General features: G+C 50.3%; 1 protein-coding gene across 4 annotated transcripts in view; it reads right to left on the reverse strand.

The window, feature by feature from the left end:
• The window catches only part of DAG1 (dystroglycan 1), a 63,938-nt gene continuing 49,361 nt past the window's right edge, over nucleotides 1-14,577 (reverse strand). For all 4 annotated transcript variants that reach the window (XM_032648589.1, XM_032648588.1, XM_032648590.1 and 1 more), the window contains exon 3: nucleotides 1-4,840. In XM_032648589.1, the coding sequence (XP_032504480.1) occupies nucleotides 2,438-4,840 (2,403 nt within the window). In that variant the 3' untranslated portion in view covers nucleotides 1-2,437. The remainder of the gene's footprint in view (nucleotides 4,841-14,577) is intronic.

Here is a 14,577-nt window from a genome sequence, read left to right on the forward strand (position 1 = left end):
TATTGTAATAAAGACACTTTTATTTAGTTCGATATGTTTCTATACAGAATGCAGAAAACACATCTTAAAATCATATAGAAGGAAATAAAAACACGTCAGTGGTTGGTGAACACTTGAATGTGAGATTGGCTCTCTGTCTCACAGAGTCCAAAGACCACTGCCAGCCGGGCACTCAGGGGAGGCGGCGGCCTGCAAGGGCATTGTTGCTGTTGTTATTCTGTTCACTGCCCCATCGCCTCCTGTTGCTATGGTAACAGGCCATTCTGGGCCAGCCACGTCTCTGCGTGGCAATGCCCGATGGTGGGGTTGCTAGGGGCAACGGAGCTATTTGGAAGGCCTTTCAAAGCCCTCACCTGGAACACTGGAAATTGTTTATCTTTTGGCAAGGTCATCAAAAATAATCTCACCAGGTCAGACTCAGCTTGCGCTCCTGACTCTGGGGCACTGGGGAAACTCCGGCTTGGATCAGGGCTTGGAGGCACAAGGCCCAGTCATCACAGGTCCACTGAGCCCTCATCTACAGGCTTCCCCCACAGTGGCACTGCTCACCCCACCAGGAGACCAGGCAGGAGAGAGAGGCTAGGCCCTGGGGGAGAAGGCGCAAGCGGGAATACCCTTCAGAGAAGGGCAGGGTGGAGACCCCTCCACTCTGACCGTCCCTCCCCTCCTGAGGCAGCACACATGAATCCTCTGCAAAATGGTCAGTATGGCTTAGAAGTGGCTGCTTGGTGTGCAAAGGGAGCCTGGGTCCACCCACCCACCCACCCGCCCTCGATCACGGAAGGGATACATTATTGCAAAAGGCATTCCTCCCTAAAAGGTACCCAAAATAATTCTCAGACATCAAGAAGTCATGCTCAAAATGGTTTCTTCCAAAGGAGGAGAATCAAAGCTGAGTGGGTGCCCCTGAGTCACGGGACAGAGATGCAGATGGATGGACGGATGTTCTGCTAAAAAAGGCAAAAGAAGCCCCAGTGTAATTCCAGAATTTTAAACCATTAGGAAAAGAAGGGGGGGAAAAAATCAAAATGAGCAAAGCCGTCAGTCCCATGGAATCAACATTAAGAGCTTGTACAAACTGCTGTAAGCATCACCATTTTTAATCGTTTTTTTAATAAAACAATTTGAGGCTGTATAAAAACTTTAGTAAAAAATTAGCTTTGAGAGCCCCCCTATCTTTACTATGAACTATTGCTGGCACTCCTCCCCAGCCACCAGACCTTTCCCAGCTGTTCAAGCCCAAGGCCTGGGACTGGAGCGCCAGAGAAAAGGGGTGGGGTGGGTCAAGGTTGGGCTGTGGACTGTTGGGACAAAGTGGCCAAGGTCAAGTGAGGAAAGAGCATCACATGACATACATAAAAATATTGCATCTTCACCAAAATGTCCCCCACTGAGTGTTTCAAAAATCCATGATATTCCTTTTAGGAGGGGAAAAAAAAAACACACGGAAAAAGGGTAAAAGAAAACAGGCTGATGTGGTCGAGTCTCTCGACCTCCCCAGGCATCCCCACGAGCAGCTGGCCCACCTGGAGCACCTAGGTTAGGGGCCACGGCCACCACTGCCTCTTGGAGTCCCTTTTCTATGGAAATGAAGACCCCTTGGTTGTGGGCCGCTAGCGTGCATGGGGTGGGGGTGTGGATGTCCATGGCCTAAGAGGCCCCTCCAGCTTCCAGCCCCTGGCAACAGTGGGACAGCAAACCCAGCACCAGGGCCCTGGCCCCTGAGCCAGGGCCAGGAGGCCCCCAGTCAGGCTCTCTGGGGTATCAGAGCAACGAAGTTTACGTAGTGTGAAAAAATAGGATTCCTTTGATAAAAAATACTGTCCCTTGGTCTTCTCTAAGTTTGAAACACCCTGGGAGCTTATTTTTAGCAAAGCAATTTCCCATACCCACCCCAAAATTACACATACAAGTTTAGGTAAACAGCAGATTAAATGTAAAAACTTAACCTTAACTTCTGAAAGTCCTTTGAATTTAATCTTTAGCTACTGTTTTCCATGTTACATCCTGCAGCTAGACACACGTGAATAGAAAAAACAGTACAGTTAGTGTTAAAGGCAAAACGCAGAGAGCCGGGAGGCCGCCCAGCACTGCCTGCGAGTTCATTCACGGTTCCTCGCTCCCTCCATCTACCTCTACTCCAAACGGTGCTTTCAGAGCCAGCCTTCAAAAACGCAGCGAAGAATTTTCTATGAACAAACAAAAAGCTGTTAGGCAAAAATTAAAAGTAAAAATGTCCCCAAAGTCTCTCCAGCTGCTTTGGGGTTTAGGAGGACCAAGTGGGCGGGCTTGTTCAGGCCCCGTGTGTGTCAGCGTGTGCTAGGTCAGGTGTCGGCTCCCAGTGGGCGATGGTCTGCAGGCCACCTGTCTCCACAGATAACACCGTGTTGTCTCCAGGGCCCTGCCCTACCCCTGCCTCCACCCAGGCGCTTGCGGGTTAAGGGGGGACATAGGGAGGGGGCGACCGGTATGGGGTCATGTTCTTGGGACGGGAGCCCTTGCCCTCCATGGGGGCTGTGAAGGGCGGCGGGGGCTGGTAGGGAGGCGCATTGGGATCCTCATCCCGCAGGGGTGTGTACTCTCCCACAGTGTCCTGGTTCAGAGGAGTGGTCTCGGGCACATTCTGGTTGGGGTACTCAGGAGGGGGGAGGGGGGCTTTTTCCTCCTGCAGGATAAGCGGCATGCTGGAGGAGGGTGGGGGCTTGGAGTCGTCCAGTTCGTCTGCAAAGATGATAGGCACCCCCTTCTTGATGAAGGTGGCCTGGTCCTCGAGGGTGAGTTTGCCCTTCCTCTTCTTGCGATAGCAGATCATGGCAATGATGCCAGCGATAAGCAGGATGGCTGCAACCACCACTGCCGGAATGACCGTGTGCAGGTAGACATCATCCTCGCTGCTCTTCTCAGGGTCCCGATCTGGCACCTCCGTAGGTGGTGCCTCTGAGGGCACCCTCCTGGGTGGCGCCACTGGGACAAACTGTAGATGCCGACAGCTGCCAGAGCCTGTCACAGAAATGCTCATGGCCTTGAAGTCGGGCTCCAAGGCGTTGGTGAAGGCAGCTCGAGGTCTGCCATCATCCTCAGCGATCCTCCGGCTCAGCCCCGTGATCTGCTCCTTGGGGCAGGGCTCCAGGGGCAGTGTATTGTTGGTCCATTCCACCACAATGGAGCCCCGGGTGATATTCTGCAGAGTGATGGTGCTGCAGTTGCGGTCCCCAAAGGCGAAGGCCAGCTTCTTCACCAGGGCAATCTTCTTGTGAATGTCATTCACCACAGCTGCTGGGTCACCCACAAACTTGGCCTTGAACCTAGCAGGAGCCCTATCCCCTTGAGGGCGCCTGTGGACATGGATCTCGAAGGCATCCACAGCTGATAGGCCCCCTTTGTCTGTGGCGTGCATGAAATATTCGTGCTTGCCCACGTGGCTGCTGTCAGGCAGGCCATACATGAGCTGGCTATTGCTGTTGAACTGCACCCAAGACTTCTCGCCTACCAACTGCTGCTCCCGAAGCTTCAGGGTCAGCTTCAGCTTATCAGTGGTGGTGTCCTCGTTGTCATAGAAGGTGTCTGACGGGATCTTCACCTCAAAATAGGTGCCAACCCAGGCATCCACCCTGTCAATATGGTTCTTGAGCTCTGGGCGCTGGTTGGGTTCTCCTCCGCGGGGCATCCCACTGGTGGTGGTGTGGATGCGAGTAGGCGGGGAGGCGGTTTCCAATCTGGTGATGGGAGCTTTGGTGGTGACCCGGGGCACTGGTCGGGGTGTCCGTGGCTTCTTGGTTGGCCTTCTAGTTGTGGTGGTTGAGGAATCAGTAGAAGGTGTAGCTGGTTTTGGCGTGGATACTCGTGGCTTCTTGGTGGTAATTGTGGGAGGGGTAGCAACTGCCGTGGGCTCCACATAGCCAGGAATGGTCATTGTTGGGCGGATCTGGCCAGGAACTGTGGTGCCAGCTTCTGACACCCGAGTGGGCTGGATGGGGCCAAGGGTTGGGGTCTGAATAATGGCACCTCGAGTCCGAATGGTGACTGTGGGCTTCCCAGGAACAGGATCCCTGACTGGAGGAGTCATGGTCTCGGTTGGAGGAGCAATGGCTGGAGATGTGGGGGTGGGCACAATTCTGGATGGTGGCTCCTGGATGGCTGTGGTTGGGGGCCCAATGGCAGTGACAGGTGTGGGTGTGGCATGGATCTGCCTCCGGATACGTTTGGGGAGAGGGGGTTTCTTGTTGGCGATGTGCCAACCCACCACAGGGTAGCCAAGCTGGGCAGACATAGCACCTTCCCTGGCAGGGACCTCCACACCACGAATGTCAGGCACACTGTTCTGGTTCAGGGAGCAGCCCAGCTTCCAGGAGAGCAGGGCCCCATTCTCTACCACCTTTTTTGCATTTCCTGGGCCAGCCATGAAAGCCGACATGTCAAACAGTCTGTTATTCACCACTGGCACCAACTTCATGTTGTGAAGCTCCACTTCTGAGAAGCTCCGCATCCTGTGCAGAAGGTCAATCCTTTGCTTTGGGGTCATCTTGGTGAGGTCAGCATCCAGAATTACCGTCAGGACAGTCACAGGCTCATCGGCAGCACAGACAGATGATACCACCTCACCAGGGTCTGGTGACGCCGCCCGCACAGACTGTGGCTCACTGTGGTCTTCAGGGTAGACCTCAACAGAGAACACACTGGAAGTCTGCGGGACGTGGCTTCCATTGGCCCCCAGCCGTGCAGTGCTCACTGAAATGTAATGCACGCCCTTATCAGTGTCAAGGGGGAGACCCTCCAGGGTGTGGCTCTGTGGGTCCCACTGCAGCCAGGACGGTAAGGTCTCCTTCCCTGCTGCTGATACCTAGAAGAGATGTCAGCATGAGTTAATTGCCACCATCACTGCATAACCCGAACATGATCACAACAGTTAACCACTGGCCTAGCCTGTGTGACAGGCCTGAGGTACAATTCAGAATTCCTGGTGGAGGAACCAACACCTCTCTCCTGGAGCTCATTTACCTATCACGAAAGACTGGGGCTGCCAGATGGGCTAGCATGGAAGGTAAATGGTTCGCCCAAGGCCACACGGTGGGGAGACAGCAGTTCTGGCACTCAAAACACATGTCTCATCCCAGAGAAGTGATGCCATGGAGCTCAAGAATGTTGCAGGTTTTTATACCAATGAAGTGCCCTGCCACCTACTCGTCCACTCTGCCTGCAGAATCAAGCCCGGGTGTCTCACCCCTCAGCACTACTTTCCAACCTTGCCTCAGACTTCTACCCTACCCTCCACAGACACCACAACTTTGCTCAAGGTATATGCCTGGCCTAGAGTGCCTCTCCTGCCCAGAAGTGGAAATGCACACAGGTCTGGGTGCAGGGACAACTCAATACCCGCAAATGCCTCATTTTACAACCACCATGTTACATTCAAGTGTAGTAGGGCACATTTGGTTAGCTGTATCTAATGTCTTAACAGTGCTTTTCAAATCTCAAGAAAAACTTCAATGTCCAGGGTAGGGGAATGTAAACAATTATCCTAAGAAGAGTGTTTATGAAAGGCATTCCAAGGACCTCCAGTCAGAATTCTGTAGTCAACTAAGTTTGGGAAATGGACAGAGCTCACCTCTGTCCTTGGAAAGCCGAAGCACAGAGCAGGCCTCAGGAGCTCATCCCCTTTTCCACCCAACAGCACCTCCCAGACTTATTTCAGGATGGAAGTCCTTCTCCACAGCAACATGACTGGTAATACGTAAAGCCCCCAATGGAATGCCACCATAAAAACTTCCACCATCAGCTGACAAGAGGGAAACAAGACTCGCCTCTTGCCCAGGCCCCATCTATGACTTCTCTCACCTTCGGGAAACACCTACTCCTGCCCCCAATGCAAGAAAGGTGGGACCCACTCTCTGGTCTGCCTAAAGGCACTCTCAGTCAGCTCCACTGCCCTGTCCGTCAAGTCCAGAAACACAATGGCCAACAGATGGCATGTCTTACTGCCAGCCTCGGCCCAGGGATTGCCCTTCATGGTCACTGCTTGTCAGGAGAGGGAAACTAAAATGCTTCCCTCCCTGTGGCAGGAAGTCCACAGCTATAGCTTCTGGGTTCCCCAGGGGCTCTGGTTCGTCAGGCTTCCTCCTTCCAAGAGCCGGGTGCCTGAGTGATTGGGGAAGAGACCCTGAACTCATAACTGCTCTTCCCAGCTAGGACCCGGGTGTCCATGCGCATGCCATTCCATCAACCTTATCAGAGACCAGATATTTACCCTGCCTATAAAGAGATTTCTTACCTCCAGCAAAAAGCCATGAGAAGACATATGACATTATTAGGAGTTGTCCTTTATTGACTGCTCTCTGAACCACTGAGTTCACAGTTCCTTTTGTGACCACATTCCATCAACTCTAGGGTGCATAATCATCTAATTAATGAACCACTAAGAATCTCCCATCCCATCACTCACCATCCACTGCAAACAGAACCAACATCAGAAATGGTAAAATAACTGTAAACATGGGTGTCTTCAAATCCATGAAAAACACTAAATATATTCTTCCTTTACAATCTTTTTTAGCTACAAAAATACTTATCACAACTGCTTTGACTGAAAAACCTATGCTTTAAATTTTTTCAGTTCAATTATGTTAAATACAAAAACTGCCACATCCACATACAAACATATAAAGCAAAGGTTGAATGATCTAGTTTTACAAAAAATGTGAAGCAAAGATGTTAAGGCCAAATGGAGTAGTCAAGGGAACCATGAGATCTTTTACAGGGGTGGGGTAAGAACTTCCTGAGAGGAAGAGAGTAGGTGAGCCAGGGTGCGGACCCAGGTTTCTGGCCACCCAAGGGTATTTCTCCTAAGCCCACTCCATCCCAATGACTACTACTGGAATGAGAGCACATCTGCAAGAGATCAGGCAGAGAAAGGAGAAAGGGAGGGCCAAGAATGGAGCTCTGGATGAAGTCAGCCAAGGAGAAGCCACTTGTAGAGAAGACTGAACAGGGCCAAGAGAGACCAGGAGAGGCTCCAGATGGGTGCCAAGTGGCTGGCCAGGCCCATGGGATATGCCTCAGTGGCCAGGCAGTTAGGCCTGTGCCCAGCGCCGTGTGTTCCATCAGCACAGATGAGTAAACAGCGCCAGTGCTTTTTCAAGTCTGTCTCAATTACGTAAGGGCACTTTATAACAGAGAGAATAGAGAAGGGCCCTTGTCTCCTCAAGCTCCCCTGGCTGGCTCAGCTTCCCATTCTGCTGACCCCCAACAGCCACAGTTCTGTTGTCAGACATGCCCTAAGGCATAAACCCAGGTTGGTCAAGGCTCCCACACAGCCAGACTTAGAAAATATACACTTATTTGAACGATGCCAAGTAACATTTTAACATGTTAATAACGTGTAATATAAATAACAAACATTAAAGAAAACCCCAGGTTTCACCAAAGTAAGTTATAATGCTCAATCTCAAACTGGGCGATGGAAGAGCAGAACTGTGTACCTTCATTTTGGTTACTGAAACAAATTCTTTCACTATGGTCTACCCACAGCTTTAGAGACAACATTTGGGATAAGCCATGTCAGAAAAACAGAGCCAAGCCACTCCACCCTGCTCCTGCCCTCCCTTCTGCAAATTCTGGCTCCTCAAGGTACTAGAGCCCTGGCCACAGGATAGGTGTTCAACCTGGATCTACACCCGGAAGCAAACAGTACCCGGTGTCTTGGGTACTCCTCAGACAAGGAGAGATTCTAACCTGAACATTCTAAAATCCATATATCTCTGAACATCTTGGTACTGCAAACATCAGATCCAGGCAGCACTTTGGTTGGCAATGATTCATTTTAATAGAAAGGCCACAGGAAGCAAAACAAATCTGAGTTCCACAAGGAACCTACCCAAGTCACAGGGAAGCTGACATCTCTGCATTTTCAAGGCCATTTAGGGAAAGCCCCTGAACTGGGAAGTTTGAACATGCCTGAAGGTCTGGCAGTGTCCACAGTCCCCAAAGGATTCCACTAGCAGCCCCCCTCCCTCTCAAGGGCACTCAGTTGAGGGAACGCTCTGGGATGCAACACCTGCTCTACTGTGACAAAGCAGGAGCCCCTCAGTCCATGGGAACTCTGGACATCCTCCCCAGCTTGCAAAACTTCCAGGATCTAGACCACTTTTCCTCTCAGGGACTAAGGGTGAAGTGGATATGAAAGTTCCTTCTCAGAGACACAGCTCCCATGACAAACCAGGACTCATCTCTACAAAAACACCGTACCCGAAGGGAAGCCTCATCTCCAGGCAGTCTGAGGCTTCATCTAAACTCAGCCTGTTTTCTCACATGTAAGAAGGGGAAAAAGATGCCAGCCTTGTATGATCACAGGGCCAGGCACACGCTGGACTCTGTCAGTGCTGGTTCCTCACCCGCCCCTATGGGCTGAGAGAGGACACAGTACACATTGTGAGGCTGCTGCAGGAATGGATCCAGGGCGTGTCCAGGCTCCACTCCCTCATCCTCTTTCCCAAATGGCCTTGGACCCAGCACACACTGAGGCTTTGTCTCCCTGTTCATATCCCAAAGCAGAAACTCAAAGCATCAAAGGGAATTGGAGAGGCCACAGGAAGAGGAAGCCAGGACCCCAGAGGGGAACACAGCCAAGGCTGGGGACCCTCAGGGACTTGCTTACCTGTTAAGACCTGTTTGCTAAGAGTGGATGAAAACGTTGAGGGGCAGAGAAGGCAGGGAGAACTTGCTGCAGGTGACAGCCCAAAGCCAGTACTCACATCCTCTAAGTCTAAAAGAGATGTGCTTGATCCTGGCATATTTGCACATGAGATTCCGACTATCCTTGGAATCCTTAGTTTACTCATATAGAAATTTCTGTCCTAGCTGTACTGTAACCACCCACAACTGACCCTCTAAGGGCTGCCAGGCTAGGAATGGCAGGCAAGAAGCAGGAATCAGAGCTCTGTGTGAAGTGCTCATAACACCAGCACATGTATTTGGGGTGACAGGCTGTCCCCGGCCATGGAACTCCCCCAGGGTTTCAAGTCACCCCCAGGTTTTCAAGTCACCCTCCATCATTAAATACCAATACTCCCTTGCTGACCTTATAAAGCAGCCATCTTGGAAAGGAGACTTCAGGCAATGGGAACACCTGCAGGAGGCAGAAACTGCAGGAGGAAGCCTGATTTAAGATCATGGGCTCTAGATCACAGGCCACTCACAAAGAGCCAGAAATCTTTCCAGTTTCAGCAACCCTCAGAGAGAACATGCTTCTGAGATAGAAGGCAAGCCCAGCACTGAGGAAAATAAGATCTTGAACAGCCACACACCCAATTTTAGAAATCTTGATCCATAAAGTACATCCAAAAACATTAAGAATCAAAACCACAAAACCTGGGCAGACACATAAGGAGTTCTGAAGACTACCTGCCCAGCAATGCCCACAAATAATCACCATGACCAATGACTGGGGAACTGCCAAACGTGAAGGTTCTGGTCACTCCTCAGTCTATACTAGCAGATGACTAGTAACTGGCTATTCAGTTCTCAGACATTCTCTTCAACTTCTCCGCTGGAGCCTTCTCTGGCACAGTAGACTGTCAAACACTTGGTCTGATAAAGATACAGCACCTGTGCTAAACACCATGCAACGCAAGTAGAGTCTCTCACCCCAAATCAGCATAATATACCTGGAGAAAGAACAAATCAGCAGAGGAGCTTATATTACTTAGTCCCTCATCAAAGAGCAGATTTCTGCCCATCAAAACTGAGGAGCTGGACTCTCACTAGGGCTTAATTAACTATATGACCACTGGTTTCTAAAACCAAGAAAACCTAAGCTTTATCATTCAGAACCCACAAGGTGGTATCTTACCCATGCAGGAGTTATGGGACTTAGAAATGGCAAGCAAAAGTTCCAGAAAGATGGATGAGCACTTTCATATCCTTGTCACTTGGGTGAGCTGATGCTGGCCAGCAAAGAGGGATCTTAGGAATAAAGTATAATCAAGAAACTGCATTTGGGGCTTCCCTGGTGGTGCAGTGGTTGGGAGTCCGCCTGCCGATGCAGGGGACATGGGTTCATGCCCCGGTCCGGCGGGATCCCACGTGCCGTGGAGCGGCTGGGCCCATGAGCCATGGCCGCTGAGCCTGTGCGTCCGGAGCCTGTGCTCCGCGGTGGGAGAGGCCACAGCGGTGAGAGGCCCGCGTACCGCAAAAAAAAAAAAAAAAAAAAAAAAAAAAAAAGAAAAAGAGAAACTGCATTTGGTGAGAATTCCCCCACACTACAAACCTTTTGGAGGGTCCTTTGAGCCTCAGTGGTGGCACCTTCCAACCAACACCTCAAGACAGGACAGCCCCAGGGGTTTAGGCTGGGCCCTTCCCTGAATCCCCAACAGATGTGTCAGAGGGTCTTCTCACTGGTCCATTTCACAGTGGCACAAACTGCTGCCCTGTGACACCCCACTGCTTAGGCCTCTTAGCAGCCTGCCCTGGCAAAGTCCCTGCCTTCCCTCAGACCTGGTCACTGGCTCCTGGACCCTTCAGCCCCTCACCCGTCAGCCAAGCTGTGGAGCTGAGCCAACCCACAGCCATCTATGGCTGGATACCATAGGCAACACCCTGGAGGCACTCACACATGAGGTGATCAAGGCCTCCTTGGGGCAGGCCAACTGTGTGGTGGGCTCCTTTGCTCAGGGGGGCAGGAAATAGTCCCTCTGATGGAGTCAGCTTCCAGTCATGTTTCAGAGGCCCCCATGGTGCTGACTCAGATTCAGGGTGATCCTGTGTCTGTGCCATGGACTATGACAATGAGACTAATCTGTGTCCAAGCTCACCTTCCACAAATGATGCACATGGGCAGTCACATGGCTGGGCTGTGGGGAGATGGCACATGTCAACACGAAGAGCCTCTGGTTTGAGGTCAAAGGCCAAGACTGCCCCCACAGAAGGTGAGGAACCAGGGTAGAACCAGGGTAGACATACTTTGCTTTACCAAGTAGAGCAGAGCCACACCCATGAGAGACAATAATTGGTTCTGCTGCTTGACATTCAAACCTCAAGCCAGAATATGGCTGTTGCCACAAAGGCCAAGGCCACAGGATCACATGTTGTTGAACACAACTTGTCCAGCTCAATCAGTGCCCCTCTGGTCTCAATTATGAAGCATTTTATCTGATGTTACCTGTTCTCATCTGAAAACAAAAATTAATCATTTTCCCCCCAAAGTAAGGGACAGCTTAGCATGGTTATAGCCACTAATAAAATTCTCAGAATCAGTCCCTCAGTCCCAAGCCCTGACATCAACTATTTTTACTTCGTCATGTTTTCAGTCTTTGTCAGTAATTTTTTTTCTAAAACATAGAAGCCTATATATTCAATAATAAGTATTTGAGCTGATATGTCTGGGCAAGTGTCATTCTGACAACCCAAGGATGCCTTCCTTCGCCAACCCACATTTCCCAGTGTGCTCTGTTCACAAGGGATCAATTCAGAGCCAGGGAACACCCACTTGAGGCAGGAAGAAACTGCAGTTCATCTCACGCAGGCGGGGTTGCCACAAAGCTCGCAAGCATCCAAAGAAATACTCCTTTCATGAGCTCCCCTTCCTGGCCAAAAAGAGTACCCATTGTTCTCATAGGAACAATTGGGGGCCTATGCCAGCAGATGAGAGCACAGTCCCAGGAAGGGCTGCTCCCAGTCTGCCAACATCTTGGGCTGAGAGAAATTCCACATTGTCTCCAGACAAGGAGGCTAAAGGGAAGCAGGGATGAAAAGCCATCCTCATGGGCACTACCAAAATGAGACATCTGAGGGGGCTCTAGAGGGGCAGCCCAATCATTTCATGAGATGCAAAGACTTCTCTCCTGACCAACCCAGAGAGGAGGAGTTAGAACATCTCCAGCCATATAATCACCTTCCTCAGCCAGTCCTACACTCAACTCAAGTCAGAGGAGAGGCACCCTTAGGGAGCCAGCACCAATCCTGAGGGAAGTCAGGGGGGTAACTTATACTATGGCCAACTTGGGACAGCTTAGGATCTGTCCAGCAAAGGCAAAGCTGGCTTCTGTGGGACCTATACCTACAGACCCTGATGAAGAGAGAGGGTGCTCTAAGACCTAAGACTGCTGTGAGAGCAAAGAACAGTCGAGACCTGGGATGAGCTTTGCATACAGGCATCTAGTCTGGTCCAAGGGAGCACACACCAGGACCATCTCCTTTAGGGTGTCCTGAGGCCACAGGAGAAAAGAAGAGAGACCCAAGGCACAGGTCTTTCAGGAAGGTCATGCTGGCCACAAAGGTCTGGAGGTAGCCCATAGACCCTTCTTACATCAGATCAATGGAGTCCATTTGGGAGTTAAAATGGGGTCAGTAATAGCAAATTGATTCTTGAGGTAGACCTAGAGAACAGCGGGGAAGTAATAGGTGCTGGCTGGGATGAGACTGGACAAGGGCTGTTTGGACATGAAAGAGTCTCAGATGTGGGGCAGAGCAAAGGATCCAGGACCTCAGGGTTAATCCTCCAGGCAGGCATGTCCCCTTCCTCTTCCTCCTGACCTGCTTCCTTGAAGCCTGGTGTATAAAATATAGGGAAGGGCATACCTGGCTGATGCCAAGCAGCACTTCCTCTGTCACTGTGATTCCCAAAGTTGCCACAATCTCCTGAAATACCACAACCATCAGCCCACACAGGTCCAACAAGGCTTGGCAGGTAGCCAGTGCAGCTCACTTAGCATGAGACTTAATTTTCTACCCCTTCTATAGATTGTTACATGGTCTGTTACAAACACTGAATTATTCTATCACCAACCCCCATGCACATCTCCTGACCAGTCAGCAAGTATGACAACCACACCATCTAATCTCATCAGGTCTCAGGACAGACCATGTTCTGCCTATGAGTCCTCATTAGGCAATCTGGCTAATTGACTGGAAGGCCAACCCTTACCTGGGAACTCCACATGAGGCTTAGGCAAGCTTAGTCTCTTACTGCCCTGACATAGGCTGGCATTTCTTCCTACAAACAGGCAGGTAGGCTTTTTTTCTTTTTTTAATAAGTTTATTTTATTTATCTATTTTTGGCTGTGTTGGGTCTTCGTTGCTGTGTGCGGGCTTTCTGTAGTGGTGGGGAGTGGGGGCTACTCTTCGTTGCGGCACACGGGCTTCTCATTGAGGTGGCTTCTCGTTGCAGAGCACAGGCTCTAGGCGCACAGGCTTCAGTAGTTGTGGCATGAGGGCTCAGTAGTTGTGGCTCGTGGGCTCTAGAGCACAGGCTCAGTAGTTGCAGCACATGGGCTTAGTTGCTCCACGGCATGTGGGATCTTCCCGGACAGGGATCGAACCCATGTCCCCTGCATTGGCAGGTGGATTCTTAACCACTGCACCACCAGGGAAGTCCCTGGCAGGTAGGCTTTGACAATCCAAAGCAGGTTTGCAGGTGCTGAGGGGGTTCTCCTTCCCTCTGCCAGCCCAAAAACATTTGAAGGCCTACTATGGGACTGGAATCAAACATGCAGACTAAAAAGAATTTCAAGTACAAAAATTTGCTAAGAAGATAACACAGGGTTTTGTGAGAAATATGCCTTCATCAGGGTGGAGGGAAAGGGCTCCAATGCTGAAACTAAGCCTGAAAGAGGTGGCTGTACCCATGCTGACAGAAGAAAAAAAGAGCCAGCAGCCTGGGGTGGGCCCTGAGCTTGGCATATCTGTGGGGCAGAAAGAGGCTGGTGTGGCTGGGACAAGGTATGCAAAGGGAAAGGGGAGAGAGAAGAGGCCAGAGGCCAGATCAAACAGGGCTTAATCCTAAGGACAGGGGGGTAGGGGAGGCCTGTTTTTAGCAGATGTAAGCTTTACAAAGATAAAGATGTCTCTTGACTCAGTATGGAGAACAGACTAAGGGGTTAAGAAAAGAGGCAGGGCGCCTGGGAAGCGGTGAGCGAGTGGTAGTTTGGATGACAGTTAATAGTGATGGATATGATTTGGAGGTCACCCCAACAAGGCTCCTTGGGACCAAGATCTGAAATATTCCTCACATACACAAGAATATTGGGCAGCCTTTAAAAGTTACATTCCCAAAGAATACTTAATAACCAAGGAAAAAAACTCAAACTACAGTGAATGAAAAAAAGGTTAAAATATAGATTAAGCATGATTTCAGGTCTGTCTAAAATGTCTGTGTGTGTATGTGACACGGACACCTCTTGATGAACGCAGAAAATGACAGAGGAGTATGCTAGTGCTAGGAACCACAGGAGATTTTCTTTCTCCCTTTTTCTACAATGTACATTTATACATCATTATTATAATAGGGGGGAAAAAAACAACTCCTTTAGTGTAAAGACTTTCCAATCCTGTTTTACACACAGGGAAAACAAAGCTCCAGGAAGGAAGTCAGGCTTTCTGATCTGATTCCCACCCCACACAACCCTGATGTCAAGACGGTTCAGGATGAAGAGTCACACATTTTCACCTGTTTTTCTACAGGCTAATCATCTACTAAATGGTGTGCTTTCCACAGATAGATAAGCTCAGATAAAATCCTGTTTTCCTAGTAAAATCTCTTTGCTCCCCCAGTGAATAAGCCTGTTAAATGTCCCTCTGCCAGATACA

This window comes from Phocoena sinus, chromosome 11 (genome assembly GCF_008692025.1).
Source record: "Phocoena sinus isolate mPhoSin1 chromosome 11, mPhoSin1.pri, whole genome shotgun sequence".
NCBI lineage: Eukaryota > Metazoa > Chordata > Mammalia > Artiodactyla > Phocoenidae > Phocoena > Phocoena sinus.